Below are 16,498 nucleotides of genomic sequence, written 5' to 3' on the forward strand. Positions count from 1 at the left end.
TTGTGTGAAAATCTTAATATGCGTTTCACAGAATACCTACATCTACTTACCAAGTTTCAACAGTATAGTTCTTATAGTTTCGGATAAATTGGCTGTGACATACGGACGAACAGATAGACAGACATTACGAATGCATAAGGGTTCCGTGTTTTTCCATTTGTCTACGGAACCCTAAAAAAGGTTTAAGTATAAACCTCTATGACTTTGTACTTACAGATTTTTTCCAAATAGTTAACACTGTAATGTAAATGATATGAAAATAAAACAAAACATTTATACACCATGTATTTTCATAAATAAAATTACAATGTAGGTAGTTATGCCTTCAAAGCTGCTATAAGGACCAGCCGTAGCATGAGAAATTCAGCAAAGCAGATCCACTTTCCAAATATTGAAAATTATTCCATAAAAAAACAAACACGATTTTTTTTTTAATTTAGGTACTTACATAACACTATCATATTTTGGCCCGTATTCTCGGCGTTCCATTTGCGTAATCCGCGATTAATTTTTTGTTTTATGCAGTTCTGAAGACAGTGGTAAAGCTCACTTGAACGCCTTTTGGAACACGAACCTTAGTTTCAAATAATAACACAGACAATAGCAATCAATATGAATATAAATAATTATGCACCTGCATATTCAAAACCAATATCAAGTCGTAATTTTTCATAAAATACGTTAAATGCATTTGGAATATACATACACGAACATTGATAAATAATTATTGTGCTAGATATTAAGTTTATACAGACAATTCAACCTATACGTCTAAACTCATAGGTTCTGAAAGTGGGCGATAACGCCCCCTTGTGGGCGTTTGAGACTTTCGGGGGGGCAGTAGAAGACCCAGAGAAAATTAGCGTGGGTAGATTAAAAATATAGTCTAAAAAGGCAAAAAATACACGAAAATACTCTAGAAAAAAACATATTCTCAAAGTGGGTGGTGAGCAAAATAAGGTTGAGAAACTAAACTAAACCATGCCTGCACTCCAGTAATTTCTGGCAAAACTTCGAATTAGGGATCACTCTCTGTGTGACTGTGGCCTAGACAGTGGCGTAGCGTGACTTGGCGGGGCCCCGTATAAAAAATAGTTTGAGGGCGCTTATGAAGGGTGAAGTTTTCTCACAAAAGAACATAAATATGTTTGTATAACATTAAAATAAAAATTGCCTCATCATAATTATCTATCTGTCACTCTTTCCAAAATGTTTACAAGCAGTTCAAATAATTAAATATGCCTTTTTTTCGGCAAGCATCAAAAGTTTCTATTAATTTTTGCTTACGCACGTCGGGGGTCCCGGATAATTATTACGGCGGTATTTACGCCCTTGGGCCTAGATGAGGGTAATGTTCTTTACTTAGGACCACTTAATAATCTTCTCTATACATTTTTATACCTCCTTAAATTCCCCGCTCTATATCCTTAAAGTATCTCCTTTCCCTGGTTTTTACTCCATTTGTAAATATATTAGGCAAAATAAAATTAAGCTATATGTAACACTCTTAACACTAACATAAGTATTTTTACATATTTCTGTGCGTATTTTTAAGTCGTTACCTAATTTTACAAACATTCGTATATTTCTTACAGAATTTAAAATAAAATTATAAAACTGCTGAGTATAAACACTTCATATTGATTTTGATTCAGTTTTTTTTCCAATAAGCCAGTCGTACATTAACATGGTGCCTCATCACTAGTTTACACGTGCCAATGACAGAGCGAGATAGTGTTATATGAAATTATCAACGAAAGAAAAGGATGTGAAAAAAGATATCAACCCGAGCTCTTTTGGTTCAGTTAATTATTTCAATGATTATTTATGGAAAACACCGTTAATGATAAACCTGTGAAATGTAATGCCATCTTTCGTGATACGTTGTACTACACTTTTCACGCCATTTTACTGAACAATACGGTATTATAACAGTAACACGGACAATGTTACCACTGTGATTCTCGGCGGCGGACTGATAGACTTAAAGGGGCGGGGCCGGCTATTATGCATCGTCACTGCCAATCATATTATGCTAAAGCATATCCCCAGTAGCGCGTCTACTTTAGGTTGAATTGTCTGTCAGAAATTATTATAGTTATAAATAATACACAGTACATCAAACAGCAAACTTATATTCATAACATTCCGCCAAATACGTTTACATTTTAAATACGCTGTGTTATTTATAAACGGGAAGTAAAGTTATTCCAAATCAAAAACATATACGTCCTTACAATTAAAGTTGGATATATACCTACCTGAGAATAAACTATGAATATGCAAAATGTTGACTACATCGCTGACAACACTGTCATCACAATGATAATTCTGGCCTATGGACTTGCATCCCGTGCCACTAAAAAAAAAATGATAATTCTGAAGTTTTCCGAATGTTAAACAGTTATGCAAATAAACGCGGGATTCGTTATACGTCCGAATAAACCAATCATAAGCAAAATGTCTAAATTGTAAGCAGTGTATAAATTTTATACCTAGTTTATTTGCAAGACCCTTTGCCTTTATCTTACCCGTCACTACAGAATTACATGACAGGGAGTAGTAATTTTAAATTTGCATTGCGTTTATTAATAAGATAGTCGGAGTTTAAGCCTACGTTAGACTCACAGTCTGAGTTGAAGCAGATCGGAAATCCTGTAATGGATTCACATAATATAACAAACGAAAGACGAACACTATGTTGCGAGGCGAGCAGGGGCGTGCATTGATTTTCCGACCAGGTAGGCACTGTAGATGTAACTAGTCGTAGTTGAGCCTAGAGATTACTTACTTGAGTGGGGTTTCAATAGAAATTTGGTTATAAAATAACGGAACCAAATTAAACTAAATTAAGTTTAACAACGAGGTAGGCACTGCCTAATTGCCTGTGTGATATGCACGCCCCTGGAGGCAAGTGGAAAAGAGAGACCATTCGCTAGCATTCATTCGTCGTTTGGATTAACGAGAACGCATTCAGCATTTGGCTCAATTCATGCTTGACTTTAAACTGACCAACTAAATTTTGATCATGTATGTGGTGTCATCACTTACACAAGATTTCACTTTTAAAGTAAAAACTCGTTAATCCCCCGAAGGACTTTATTCTGTGGTATTGTATAAGACTGAGCACTCATGCTCGGCAACTATTTTCGAATTTTACCGTTTTCCATAGTAACAATTGTAATACGTAAAACTCAAAATAATAAAAGTATAATAACAAACGAATAAAAGTAATAGATATAGGTATATTTCCTCGCTGACATTTTCAATTTAGTTACTATTGGCGACAATTTCCAATCGATTTTAATTTTTTAAATAAAGTCGTTTTAATTGTTATGACGTCAAATTAGTTATGTAATTCTTATAGCTTATTTAAGTTCTGAATTCGTCTGTAATCAGAAAAATAACTGAAAACTGTTTCAAACGAATTTGGCGGAATGCTATCTCTCTCATTAAACTAACTACGCTATTTCAAAAATATAAATCCATTTAGTCACACAATGAAATACATTTATTATATACCTACTCATAATTAAAATACATTGTTTGATAATAAAATATTTTACTAGCTGCCGATTGTGTAAGCACAAGCAGTATATTAATATAAGGGCATATCTATTATTTCCAATAACTCTTATCGACGGAACCCACGTGGACTTTTGAATAGATAAAATTAAATTCAGAAAATAGACAGATATTGAGAATACGCTAAGCATCTTATGGCCCTAGTTTAAACAATCAATATTATATTTATTCTAAGAAAAATAAGCCGCGCCATTAAACAATTTATCATTACTTAATCATTTATAAAGAAAAAACTATAAGTACATAGTGACTGATGCATACTATAGTTAATAGTACCTACAATCGAAAAAGGTATTCTGTATAATGTTTCTGTGTCGGTTATTACAATATTAAATATTTTGCGAAAAATCCCAACCAATTTGCTCAAAATTACATCTATTTATATATTTGTATGGAACAATTGTCTATTGTCTATGGCTCTACAAAGTTTGATCGCCGCTTTAATTCTATTACTTACGCGCGATGTGTTAGGAAATGTATTATGTCGCTACATAAAACGTAATATTAAAGGGTACCTATTTTTTTTTTCAAAAAAAATCTATTAAAAAGTTTTGTAAACATCTTCTGACATACAATAGCAAAATCAATATAGCACAGTGCTATATCAATACGCGTATAAACCTGATAATAACTTTGGTGACCGGTCAACATGGCTAGAATTTTAAATTTCCACTAAACAATATGTTATGTTTTTAAAGTTTCGAAATATCCCTCATCGTTCATAAAATTTTGTTTTTCAAATTTTATTTGTGTATTAATCCTAGAAATGAGGGTTATCACTTTAAAAACATAACATATTGTTTAGATTTACAAGAGGGCCATCTCAAGTCAATTTCCTAATATGCAAATATTGGGGTTGAGCAGGTGATCAACTGTTAAGTAGATCCTGTAGATGAAGCCACAACCTGAGAGTTGAACAAAGCAAACAGAATTTTATAACGAGGCGGTACTCGAACGGTTAGCTCAGTTGGTTAGAGCACCGGCACGGAACGCCGGAGGTCGTGGGTTCGAATCCCGCATCGTTCATAAAATTTTGTTTTTCAAATTTTATTTGTGAATTTCCAGTATGACAATCAACTTTGTAACATAATACATAACCTACGCAGATAAAAAAACATTCTAACTCAATTGTTTATAGATAATCCACACTCTTACATCTGAAGGTCTACGAAGGAATTGAAAATCAATGGGGTTTTAACCATTGTTGTTTTTTATATTTCAATACTTGGCTTAATGAATGCTGTAAGTACAAACATGGGTTTATTTAAAAACTCTTGAATTAGACAAGGCTCTAGTCAAGACATTGATTAATAGTGACTTTATTATAATACTGGCGCCAAATACAATACTTCCTTAACTCAAAAGTTCTGAGACAACGACACAACAAGAAATCTGTTCCTTCTGCACACATTTGCTAGAAACTTGATGATGATTCTACCCTCGCGTTTAAAAGAATTATTATCATCCACAAGAAATAATGAAGTATTGAATATAATTAATATAATATCTAGATAATAAAAAATGTAATGTTATATCACTTGCATACAAATCTTTAAGAAAAAGTAAAAATATAAGATTATTTACCTAATATAAATGATTATTTAACACCTTTTTTGCAAGTACTATCTCCCATAGTTGGACGTAGTTCCTGAAAAACGTTCCAAGCCACAATCATCACATTTTAAGGAATTTGTGTTTAAAGTTTAATAAAAATTATGTACTCCATACATGTGGGTTGGGCTACTAAGTCATGATGTCATTTAAAGACTGACAGTAGGGCTGCCATTTTTTGTGAGTCCATTAATATGAATCATATGACCAGTTTTGTGTTCTTAACTCAATGTTGACATGATTGTGGCTTGGAACGTTTTTTGGAATTACATCCAGTTAATTTTAGATTCTTGATCAAGACATAGCATAAATAATCTTGTCACATAGTAAAGACAACCCAAATTGAGTTCAACACATACTTCATACCCACATATTACATATGTAAGGTCTTTAACAATTTGAAGCTATTCGGTATAAATTAACAATATTTCTTGACTAGGGCCCTACGACATGCAAGGGTGCTAATTTTGTACATTGTGTTAACTAACCTAAAATTATCACATAGTATAGAAACTTGAATGCCTTATTTGTCCAAAACTATACTTATTACTACTCCTTTTAATGGCAGCCTCATTTCATTAGGTACAATATATGCTTTGATAATATAATTTTGTAGCGTTTATACTTGATTTTCAGATAGTTTTACTTGATATAATATAAAAACAATCACTGAAGACTGCTAATCTAAGCACAATATACTGTAACACAAATCTACCCAAATTATATATTATTTCAGGACTAGAAGCTCAACATACTTATATAGAAAGTAATATAAAACATACAGCACAAACACGCGATTATTAATATATACTAACTAATGTTTGTCGAAAATTGTATGATTACACTTTGATTACTTTGTATGATTCAATACGCGTCAGTTTTACGCGTCACTTCCTATCTTACAACCGTATTCACAAGCGTTATGAGGTCTCATGGTGCGCTCGAACGCGCAGGGTACAGAAAACCTATTCATAAACAACACTTGAGGGTAGAACGACATTAAAAAGTTCATCAAAACGAGCGTACAGGTATTCTATTCTATTCTTCCTACTATGGCTCCTGTGGAAGGTATACCATAAGTTTGCCAATGTCACGTTACGGTAGACCACCAAGCTTAGAGTATTCGTTTACTAATTTTAATATATCTGTTACCAAATATAGGTTATGTTTGCATGTTAATTGCAACATGCCAGTGTTGTTTCGTATTTTATTGCTTTTAATATAGTGGATTACAATAATGAAGAATAATTTGATACTTATACCCGTGATAGATTTTACTTCCGAAAAACTATAACCACAAAAGTTATACTAGATATTCAATACCCTTTTGTCTATTAGTGACGAGGAATTCAAATGACGATAATATAGATTTCCCAGAGACATAGTTTTTAATGTTATTCTGCTTTTAATAAATGCAGATCTTTTGAAAGCAGAGGCCTTCCAGTGCCCCCTATTTTTCAGTTATTGGTTGGCTTGAGATTTTATTCATCTGGGAGTTTCCAGTTTATCTACAATTCAATTATTTACTTCCCAATAGATTTCAATTCAAACTAATCTTAAGAGCTACATTCGTAGAGAAAAGCTACTAAAGAAATAGATTATAAAAACGTTATCAACTACAAATTGTGTGCTTATCGAGATTCGAGAATTATAAATTCTATGACAATTCCTTCTGACGTTTATATCTGTCATCTGTCCTGTCAGTTAACTCGAAAGAAGTCGCAACACAACGGTAACCAATTACAGCGCGCCATTTAATGCTATGCGTCCGCACTCAAAATGTATTGTTTATAAAATTAAACGGCTTGGCATACCGAACGACCCCGCCCGGCTTCGTTGTAAAAGCCTGTAGGCGAGAGTCGGTAGGGGGTTTTTACACCCGAGCCCGACAGATAGGCCCGTTTCGGGGTCTTCAATACGCAAATGTATTATCCTCCTCTCCAAATGCAATGCAAAACATCGTACTTACCATAGAGTTGCTGCAATACTCAAGGAGGCAACGTTTGTGAATACGGGTGTTAATGTCAACATATCACCTAACTACGCAATATATATGTATGTACTATATTTTATTACCAAAATTTTTGGTGGTTAGGTTAGTTAGGTGCTATTACACGCTTTCAAGTGTTCGATCTAAACTCATATAGATCGTCTTGAGGCCACAATAATTACCATTGTAATAAAGATACTCTTTAAGATAGATTATTCAAGATTTATTGCATTTAAACTATAAATAGGCCACATGTTATATCAACACAGTATGTAGACATAGGCATATGACTTTTGTTTTCTTGTCCTATACATAGAACCAATCTTATAAAGTATCCTGTATTACCCAAAAATTGTGAATTGTAAATGATTAAAATCATTAAAGGCATTAACCGTCAATTTTTTTTTTTTCATAAAATTCTACCATCCTTAGGTATTATTACACTTGGTAATACGATTCTAAATAAAAGCAATAGCTAAGCCCTGTATCTGAAATAAATAAATTCTACTCGCAAGATATTTGGAATGTAATGACTATATTTGGAATTACACATCAGTCTCAGTTTTGCTACTTGTTCGTCGGCTTCTACCAACTGAATTTGAATTCACCCAACACGGCCCACTTAAAAGAAATTTCTTTACATTATACTCCATTCTAGCTAAATCTTCAGGTGATATGTCCTTACCACCTTTGGCTTTCAGTACATCTCGCAACTCTTTATTTGGGTCATGATCAAATTTAATTTGACTTTTGTCATTGATTTCTGTTACTGTGACATCATTTTCAACGGGAAATATTGTTTCTTTAACAACATTGTTGACAAGTTTAACGTTAGCATTGTGTTTTGCAGCTTTATCTAGAGTAGCATTGTTTGTATTGGCATTGATTTGTGCCCAATTGTTGCGCGCCTCGCGAGAAAATGTTTTGGAATATTTGCTAACAGGATGTGGCATATTCATAGCCAACTCATTGAGTGTTTCTGTCAGTCTATTTATTTTACTGTCGTGTCTTAGTGAACGATTCGCAAAGTTGCATTCGTCTTCCAATGGATCATTCAAATTATTTTGCTGTTCTAGGTTTTTTTCAACCCACTCCGCAACTCTTAACAACTGTTGCTTTTGCAACAAGGCTGCACTATCATCACTAGACAACGAGCTAGTGCTTTGCTCTTTTATAAACTTCGATTCATTAGCTTTTAAATGAGTCTGTGTTAAGTTTGGGTAAACATTTACAATATTTGGTATCTGTTTAATTTGATCCACGGGTTTTTCATTATTTAACGTTATCACTGGCGGTGGTAAATCTTTTGAAATTTTCGTATTTTCTAAAGAATGCAGCTGAGACATCTCAATCTTTTTTAGTGGTCTTGTAAATTGAGCAGCGATTTTGTTTTGTTCATAACGGTCGAAATTGAAAATTTTTACGTCGTGACTATCCGTTGGCGTTACATCTTTTTTATTTATATGATCTTCTTTTGGTAAATTTTCTTGAACGGAGTTAGCATTTCCTGGATGGAAATCATTTAACAAGTTATCAATTTCACTGATTTGGTGGCTTGTAGTGCTATGTTCATTATTGACAGTATCATTATTAGAACAGAAATTGTGAGTCTTCAGTGGCTGCAATGGTGCAGAAGATACAACATTTAGTAGAATTGGATTTATTGAGGTACTTTTATCACTCGCATTTGACTCTTTATTATTACTGTCGACATGTACATCTATAAGAGTGGTCTCCACTACCAAATTATCATTGTTATTATTTGTTTTCATTTCATCATCACTTTTATCTAAATCTATAAAATTGTCCAAGTCTTTAAAAATAGAGTTTTCGTTACACTTGCTCTGTCTTTTATATAATACTGGAGGTACATCTGGCTCAGCATTATCCAGTAATATATTTTTCGAACCGGCTTGCATTCTCAAATGACAGAATCTGGGACCCGGTCCCACAGGGTTTGTAGATTTATGAGTACTCACTGTTGACTTCGCTATTGAAGAAGTTCTACTACCACCTCCCATTGAACTATGAGAATTTTTCTTGATATTTACACTGTCTACAAAAGGACTTTGATTAATACCAGGATTTTCTCTTAAGATTTCTTTAACTGGCAATTCTTCATTACCCACACTATGTGAGCTTTTTATACTCGAAATTGAAGTTTTTGTTCTATCACATAATTTGTGGTGTACAGAAGGCTCCATATTGACACTTCCATTATTTTTATACTTTTCGCGATCTACTTTCTGTAATATTAATTCTTTTTTAAAATAATCATCAATTTTTATTTTACTTCTAATAGGATTTGGTTGAAGATTCTCCCGTAAAATATATTCTGAATCTTCTTCTTCTGGTGGCTCAGATTGGGGAACTACCAATACAGGCTCATTAATCTGCTTTATGGTTTTATCATTGGCAAGTGTGATCACAGGAGGTGAAATACTTATTTCACTTAATTCTGAATTCAATGATCTTATTTCGGTTTTACAGTTGAGACACAGGATAGGTTTGATATCACCACTAAGTGTAGTTTGTGTTGATACTGTGTAGTTGCTTTCATCGTAACAGAATGGTTTATTCTGTGACTTTGAACACGAACATGTGTCACAGTGTTTAGTAACAGTATCCTGAATACTGTCTTCAAGTATTTTAGTCATAAGAGATGCAGATATATTGAACTCATATTCACTTGCGTCAAATGTGTCTATATCATTGCCGGGCTTTGTCGTATTTAAACTTGTAGGTTTAGCAGATTTGGACATAACATACTGAGAAACCCTAGCTTGAGTGTCCACCGGAAGCTGTAATTAAGAATCGATAGAAAGGTTAATTACCTTCACTCAACTAATTACTTAAAATTAATAAAACTATAAAGAAACTTACATTATCTAATTTTTGAGCAACAAAATTATCAGGCTTACATTGAAGTAATTGTATTGCCAGATTCATATCATTTTTGTACCTCTCCTGGAATTCAATTTAAAATAAATTTATTAATACATTTTCTAAATATTATTATAGGAATTTATTTAATACTATGTTGGATAATGAAACATACATTCTCCTTTTGAAGCATACTGTAACTATGTTTAGACTCAGCAAGTCTCACAGAAAGGGTTGCAACATCTTTTGTTAACTGACTCTTTTCACTCTTCATTTTATCCACCAACTGTAATAACTTGTCTTCTAAAACTTGATTTAATTTTTGCACTTTCTTATATGAGTCATACAACCTAGAAGACAATAAAAAGGATAAATATTTAGGTAAATTGGACAGAGCAACACAGTAAATGCTCATATTATGATAATTATGTGTTTTGACACTAATATGTTATAATAATAGTGTGATGTTCTGAAGATAGCCACAATTGTTTACACAATAACACATTTCTGATTTTCTGTAAATGTTTCAGACAAAACCAATGAGGTCTATGTAAGTAAGTAAATTTTACAAGATCTGAGGTTAACAACTGTGCAACACAAACACAACCTGTGAAGTAACAACCAGGAAGTTATCCAGAAAAAACTAGCCACACTTGTCTTGCATGTCATGCCTTGGTCATAATCAGGAACAAAAAGCACATAGCACACAAGACTGAGAAAGATTAGTGTCCTCATTCTAATTAACCGATTCTAGATACAATAATGTACTATGTAATAAGGTCAACTGGTTCTTGTTAACAGCTCATATAACAAACCCAGATTAAGGTTAGCCAAAAAAGCTATATGCTTAAGAACAGCTTGAACCCATGCCGTTTTCATTTAAAAGATGCACACAGTACACATCAAGTTGCAGTAAATAGCAAGCACTAATATCCTTTACATAGGCTGTAGCATATGAACCAAAACCACTCTCTACCCATTCATCAGGTCCAAATCACAAAGTGGCTGCACAAAAAAATAGAACAAACTCACTTAACAAAATGGAGAAACAGTAAAGGATGTAAACAACAAATAAATAATGCAGTTCCAGTGTCATCAGAGGTTTGCACGCAACCTGATGAGACTACACAGCTATACAAAATATGAGAGAATGAAAATGTCTAGGTGTAGGCCACTTTCCCATAAAAACAAGTATCTATCTACCATAAGTATGACATGACAGACAGTTCCTTATGCAGAGGATGCAAGCCTCTGCTTGCATCCTATGCACATGCACAATGCACAACATGTTCAGGCTTTACAGAGGTAAAGGTTATGAATGCAGTAAAGAGTAAAAAATTACAGACTTCTGGGACGATCAGGGCTGTTCGGTGTTAGAAGGCGAAGGGATATGCACAATGGTCCAATCAAGAGGCTAAGTGTGTAGACAGCTCAGCTAGAAACTAACCCTTTACATAGTGTTGTTTCTTAGCTTATTTATATCAAATACACATAGGTTATATTTGCAAGCATCTAATGAAATATCACAAAGGAACACCTTGATAAAAAAAATATAGGTAGATCACTTGATATTTAGTAAAAATTTGTTTTAAGAGAGAATGCTACATACTGCAACCAATTCACATACACCTTAAATGATGAATTATTTACAGTAAAGTAGTAATACATACCTTTCATATTTTTCGTACTGTGTGTTAAGCTGTTCTTCTAAATCTGTATTCCTTGATGTACACTTGTAGTACTCGGATTCAAGAGCTACAAAATGGGCATCCCTTTCAGCAAGGTGTTGCTTTAAATGATCCACCTCTGTTTGCAACTGGACCTCAACACCAACATTGGAGTCCTAGCAATTTGTGTGCAACATCAAAACAAAATCAAAAAAGCATAATATGAAATGATAGGACCAATGAAACTATATTCAATGACAGTGGAAATGGCAAATTAATTAAGAAAAGCGCAAGTGCATTATTATTTCCAAAGACTGTTTAATATAAGCTTTTATACATAAATATATAAAATATACATAGTTATGGCATAAGGACTACATTATATAGTTAGATTAATAGAAGCTCATAGTTCACTATATTTAATAAGCATAGTTAAGCAGTTAAGTATTTACTTGTATGTCAGGAAAACAAAACTTATGCAATAAATTATTATATCTAACATATATTTTATTTAAAGTACGCTACACATAATCTGCCACAATAATAATAACAAATATGTTCGTATAATATATAAAATAACATATACGAAAGCACAATAACATTGTTGCCTTAGCAAATCAATCCAATGATTACCTTGCAAGGTGAGCTTATGTTTTCATCCATCCCTTTCAAAGTATTTAAACACAAACATCACTTGTAGTTCACATATTTTTCTGCATTTTAATGCCACGTCACCAGAAGAAAATAGTTAAACAATAGAATCCAAAATTTAGAGCAATAAATTCTAAATCTAATAGGTATAGTCCTCGAGTGTATTATACCGTTACATTTTAATGTCTAATTTAAGAACACTATATTTCATTATAAAATTATATATTAAATATGTTAAATGAAAGTTTGGAAATAGAAATCAATATGAGGAAACATGGAATTTCCAAATAATTTTGATTAAATATAAAATTGAAAACTCACTAAATAATATGCAAAATGCAAATGTACCACAGACTACAGAGTAAAGCACAAGGTACAGACTACGTATTTACCTAGTAGCTACTGGCCTAGCACTCAGCTCCTAGCCTCCTAGAAGTAATACTATTGTTTCATCTGTGGACTGATAATTAATTTACTCTAAAGCCGTATCTATGCGAATACGAAAATACTAACTTCAATGAATACTTCGTGGAATTCCTCTCTACATAATTCCCGAAGTAACATAATTATATACGAAATCTTCGTTCGATGCCGGCTAAATTATGAGTGCACAACACAACGGTGCCTTTTTCTGCCATGAAGCAGTAACGTGTAAGCATTATGGTGTTTCGATTTGAAGGGCGCCGTAGCTAGTGAAATTACTGAGACTTAACATCTTATGTCTCAAGGTGACGGGCGCAATTGTAGTGCCTCACAGAAATTTTGGGTTTTTCAGAAATCCTGAGCGGCCCTGCATTTGCCTGTCCATTTCAAGGGCGTATCAATTACCTCTTGAATCAGTTGAACGTCCTGCTCGTCTCGTCCTTTATTGTCATAAAAAATACTCACCCTGATTCACAGTCTGTCAGTCATTGTGAATCGTCTGCACCGTCAACATCCAATTTGGGTGCAAATATTATTCACCGTAATATTCAGTGGTAGAACTGCCCCGGTAGGTGCAAGCATTTATATGATGAATATGAATGTTTGTTACCGAGTCATGGATGTTTATACGTATTTATGGAGGAACACGAAGTGGATGCCATGGAGTTTATACACGAAATGAGCCAATTGCTCAATATTGACGTTGGTGTTGATTTAGCCAATTATAGAGCTAGACAGGGTTTATGGAGCAGACCATTTATATGGAAGCATGTCGCCGAAATGAACCCGGTAGTTTGATGGAGAGGATTCTGCAGGTCCAAATTGCTGAGTAGGGTTGCAGTACGTATTCTAACTGCTCCCTGTACTTCAGCAGCAACTGAACGATCTTTTAGCACGCATGCACATGTACATACATATACAAACGAAATAGATTGACTACAGACAGGGCAGCAAAAATAGCTTTTATATCTTATAATTAGAACCTGTTACACAAACATAAAGATAATGACAATGACGATGATGACGAGCCGTTATCTACACTTCTTGTAATATTAATAATATATTTAGTGATCATGACAGTAGCGACAGTGACTAAAAAAACTGTTGTAACTTTTATAAAGTGTAATAAATAATTTTTTGTAAGTATCTCTTGTTGTTTTATTTTTATTTTCTGGTCAAAGATTGTTAAAAGTCCATCAGAAAGCGCAGAAAAAACAAGAAGACATCTTTTTACTGTCACAATAAACTGCTGGTTTTATTTTAGTTCCTGAATTAGGCTACATATTTTAGCGTTTCGAACAACAGGCAACAGCTTGTGCCTTATATACGCTGGCGCAAAGTATGTACGCATCGCAAAGTACCTATTTTTCGCTGCATTTGTACTAAAAATGTAATAAAGTGTATTTTTTTAAGATCGTGATAATTACGTTAAATAATGAAAAGACCCGTTCATTGAGTTTTTTCCCACTGCCCATCGGTATTAAAAATGCGATCATTTTTTTACCAACGTTTCTCCCCTGCCTCACGTTTGTTAGCCTGTTCTCATTTTTAAAACACCCATTCACAAGATAGCTATTTTTTTCCGGATTCAAAACAATAAAGCCACGTTTCGTCTCCTGTGACAATGTCATAAACAGCATTAGAATGTCCGTGGTCAAGTATGACCAGATGCTAATGAAGTATCATTAGCATCTGTGAGCACCAATCCACGCGAGCCTGCTTCTGCTCCGCTGTTCGTTCATGAGGGATCCAACGACAATAAAGTGTCCGAACTTTCAATTCTTCGTGTAAAATTTTCTGAATTTGGCTCATACCAATCCCCAATAGTCCTCGAATTGTCTCATAGGTAATCCGCGAGTTTTCTTCAATTAGCCGCTCAAGGAAGCTATGTCACTATGGTATAAGATGATCTGCACTAGATCTTCTCATCTCATATCTAAATAATAGGATTCAGAGGGTCGAAGTGAATGGCAGGAGATCTCCTGGGACTCCTCTCGGTATGGGGGTACCACAAGGGTCTATTCTTGGACCCTTCCTCGACCAGTGGAATCTGCTGTATTTCTTGGCATTAATCTTGATTCCAAATTGCAATGGGGCCCCCATATTGAAGGATTGGCGAATAGGTTTAGTTCTGCAGCATATGCGGTTAAGAAAATTAGACGGTTAACTGACATAGATACGGCGAGATTAGCATACTTTAGTTATTTTCATAGTATTATGTCCTATGGTATATTGTTATGGGGCAGTGTGGCCGATATTAATACCATCTTTGTGCTGCAGAAGAGGGCTATTCGCGCGATTTATAACCTAGGCCCTAAAGAATCATTAAGAGAAAAATTTAAAGAAATAAACATTTTGACTGTTGCTTCTCAATACATTTTTGATAATGTTTTGTATATTCATAAGCACATTGAGGAATTTTCTAGAAACTGTGACATTCATAATGTTAACACGAGGAACAAACATAAACTTGTTATGCCTACTACTCGGTTTGATCGAGTTAGTAAGTCTTTTGTTGGGCGATGTATATGATTTCTACAATATGATCCCAGAAAATGTGCAAAACAAATGTGTTACGAAATTTAAAAGAATTGTTAAAAATCGTTTGTGTGGCAAAGGTTACTATAGCATAAACGATTTTCTTAATGACACCACGGACTGGGAATAAAGCGTACCTCAGGCTCTTTAATTATAAATGTTTATTGTACGATATCACATTGTAATTCATATTTTATATTAAAAAAAAGCCCGCTGAGTTTCTTGCGCCCATTCTTCTCAGGTCTGAGGCAGTCTCTTTTGAATGGGTGGTTTTTGACGTTCAATAAGTGATTTTAAATCCTATTTTGAATAAAAATATTTGAATTTGAATAACAGTTGCCACATTATTTTCGTTGACGGCAGTTGAAGGCCGCCCTTCACGAAATTTGTCATGTACAGAATCCGACCTCTCTCAAATTCAGCAAACCATCGTCTCACGGTGCTCAAGCAAGGTGCTTCTCTCTCAAAAGCATTTTGAAGACGAGCTGCACACTCTTGCGGAGAGAGAGAACTTTTAAAATCATGAAAAATCATCGCTCTAAAATCTTTTCGACTTAATTCCAATAGAACTTTGATGTGTGATAAAAAACAATTGACAAATGATTTCCCGCCAATTGTTTTTTTATTACTAAGAAGGTGGCAACGTTTCAAAAAATATAACAAGTGCAAGTTGTTGAAGATACCATAACTCTTCTCATCTAATTTTTTGTATGGAAGACCCTCTGGTTGCCGGCCCTTTAAAATAGTGTTCGCGGTTCACTTACGCGGTTCGCCCTTTTTTTAAGGTACCCATGTAGTATCGTCCCGGGAACACCGCTAATTTAACAGTTTTGTTGTACGAGGAAGAACCTAACAACCACACTGTGGAGGAACGCCACACGAATGTGCCACAGCCAAACAGTTCTTCGGAACACTCCCCGTGATAAATGCGTTAAGGACGATCCACATTCTCGCGAGAATCTCGAGAGAACGCGAGAAAACCTTGAGAAGCATGAGTGTGGAGCTGATTCTCATATTCTTCACGTGTTCTCCGATTGTTGTCGGTATTTTTGCGCGAGACAAAGGAGCGCGAGAACGTGAGAACAGGCGAGAACGTGTATTGACACCACACTCGCATGTTTCTCAGTGTGGATCTTTTTTGGTTTAAGCA

The 16,498-nt window shown here is 34.3% G+C and overlaps 1 protein-coding gene across 1 annotated transcript; it reads right to left on the minus strand.

The window, feature by feature from the left end:
* Positions 1 to 272: 272 nt before the first annotated feature.
* Positions 273 to 12,721, minus strand: LOC126974065 (uncharacterized). Its single transcript, XM_050821453.1, has 5 exons — positions 12,370 to 12,721; positions 11,740 to 11,912; positions 10,245 to 10,419; positions 10,070 to 10,153; positions 273 to 9,987 (listed from the first exon to the last, which is right to left on the minus strand). The coding sequence occupies exons 1-5, from the start codon at positions 12,397 to 12,399 to the stop codon at positions 7,732 to 7,734; spliced, it is 2,718 nt and encodes a 905-aa protein (XP_050677410.1). The 5' UTR covers positions 12,400 to 12,721; the 3' UTR covers positions 273 to 7,731.
* Positions 12,722 to 16,498: the final 3,777 nt, after the last annotated feature.

This window comes from Leptidea sinapis, chromosome 31, assembly GCF_905404315.1.
Source record: "Leptidea sinapis chromosome 31, ilLepSina1.1, whole genome shotgun sequence".
Classification (NCBI taxonomy): domain Eukaryota; kingdom Metazoa; phylum Arthropoda; class Insecta; order Lepidoptera; family Pieridae; genus Leptidea; species Leptidea sinapis.

What these genes read in the sequence shown, in the direction of transcription:
- LOC126974065 (XM_050821453.1), bottom strand. Translation starts at nt 12,399, where the DNA reads ATGGATGAAAACATAAGCTCACCTTGCAAG. An exon ending in ACATAAGCTCACCTTGCAAG is followed by an intron (nt 11,913 to 12,369) that starts GTAATCATTGGA and finishes ACAAATTGCTAG; the next exon opens with GACTCCAATGTTGGTGTTGA. An exon ending in GTATGCTTCAAAAGGAGAAT is followed by an intron (nt 10,154 to 10,244) that starts GTATGTTTCATT and finishes ATTGAATTCCAG; the next exon opens with GAGAGGTACAAAAATGATAT.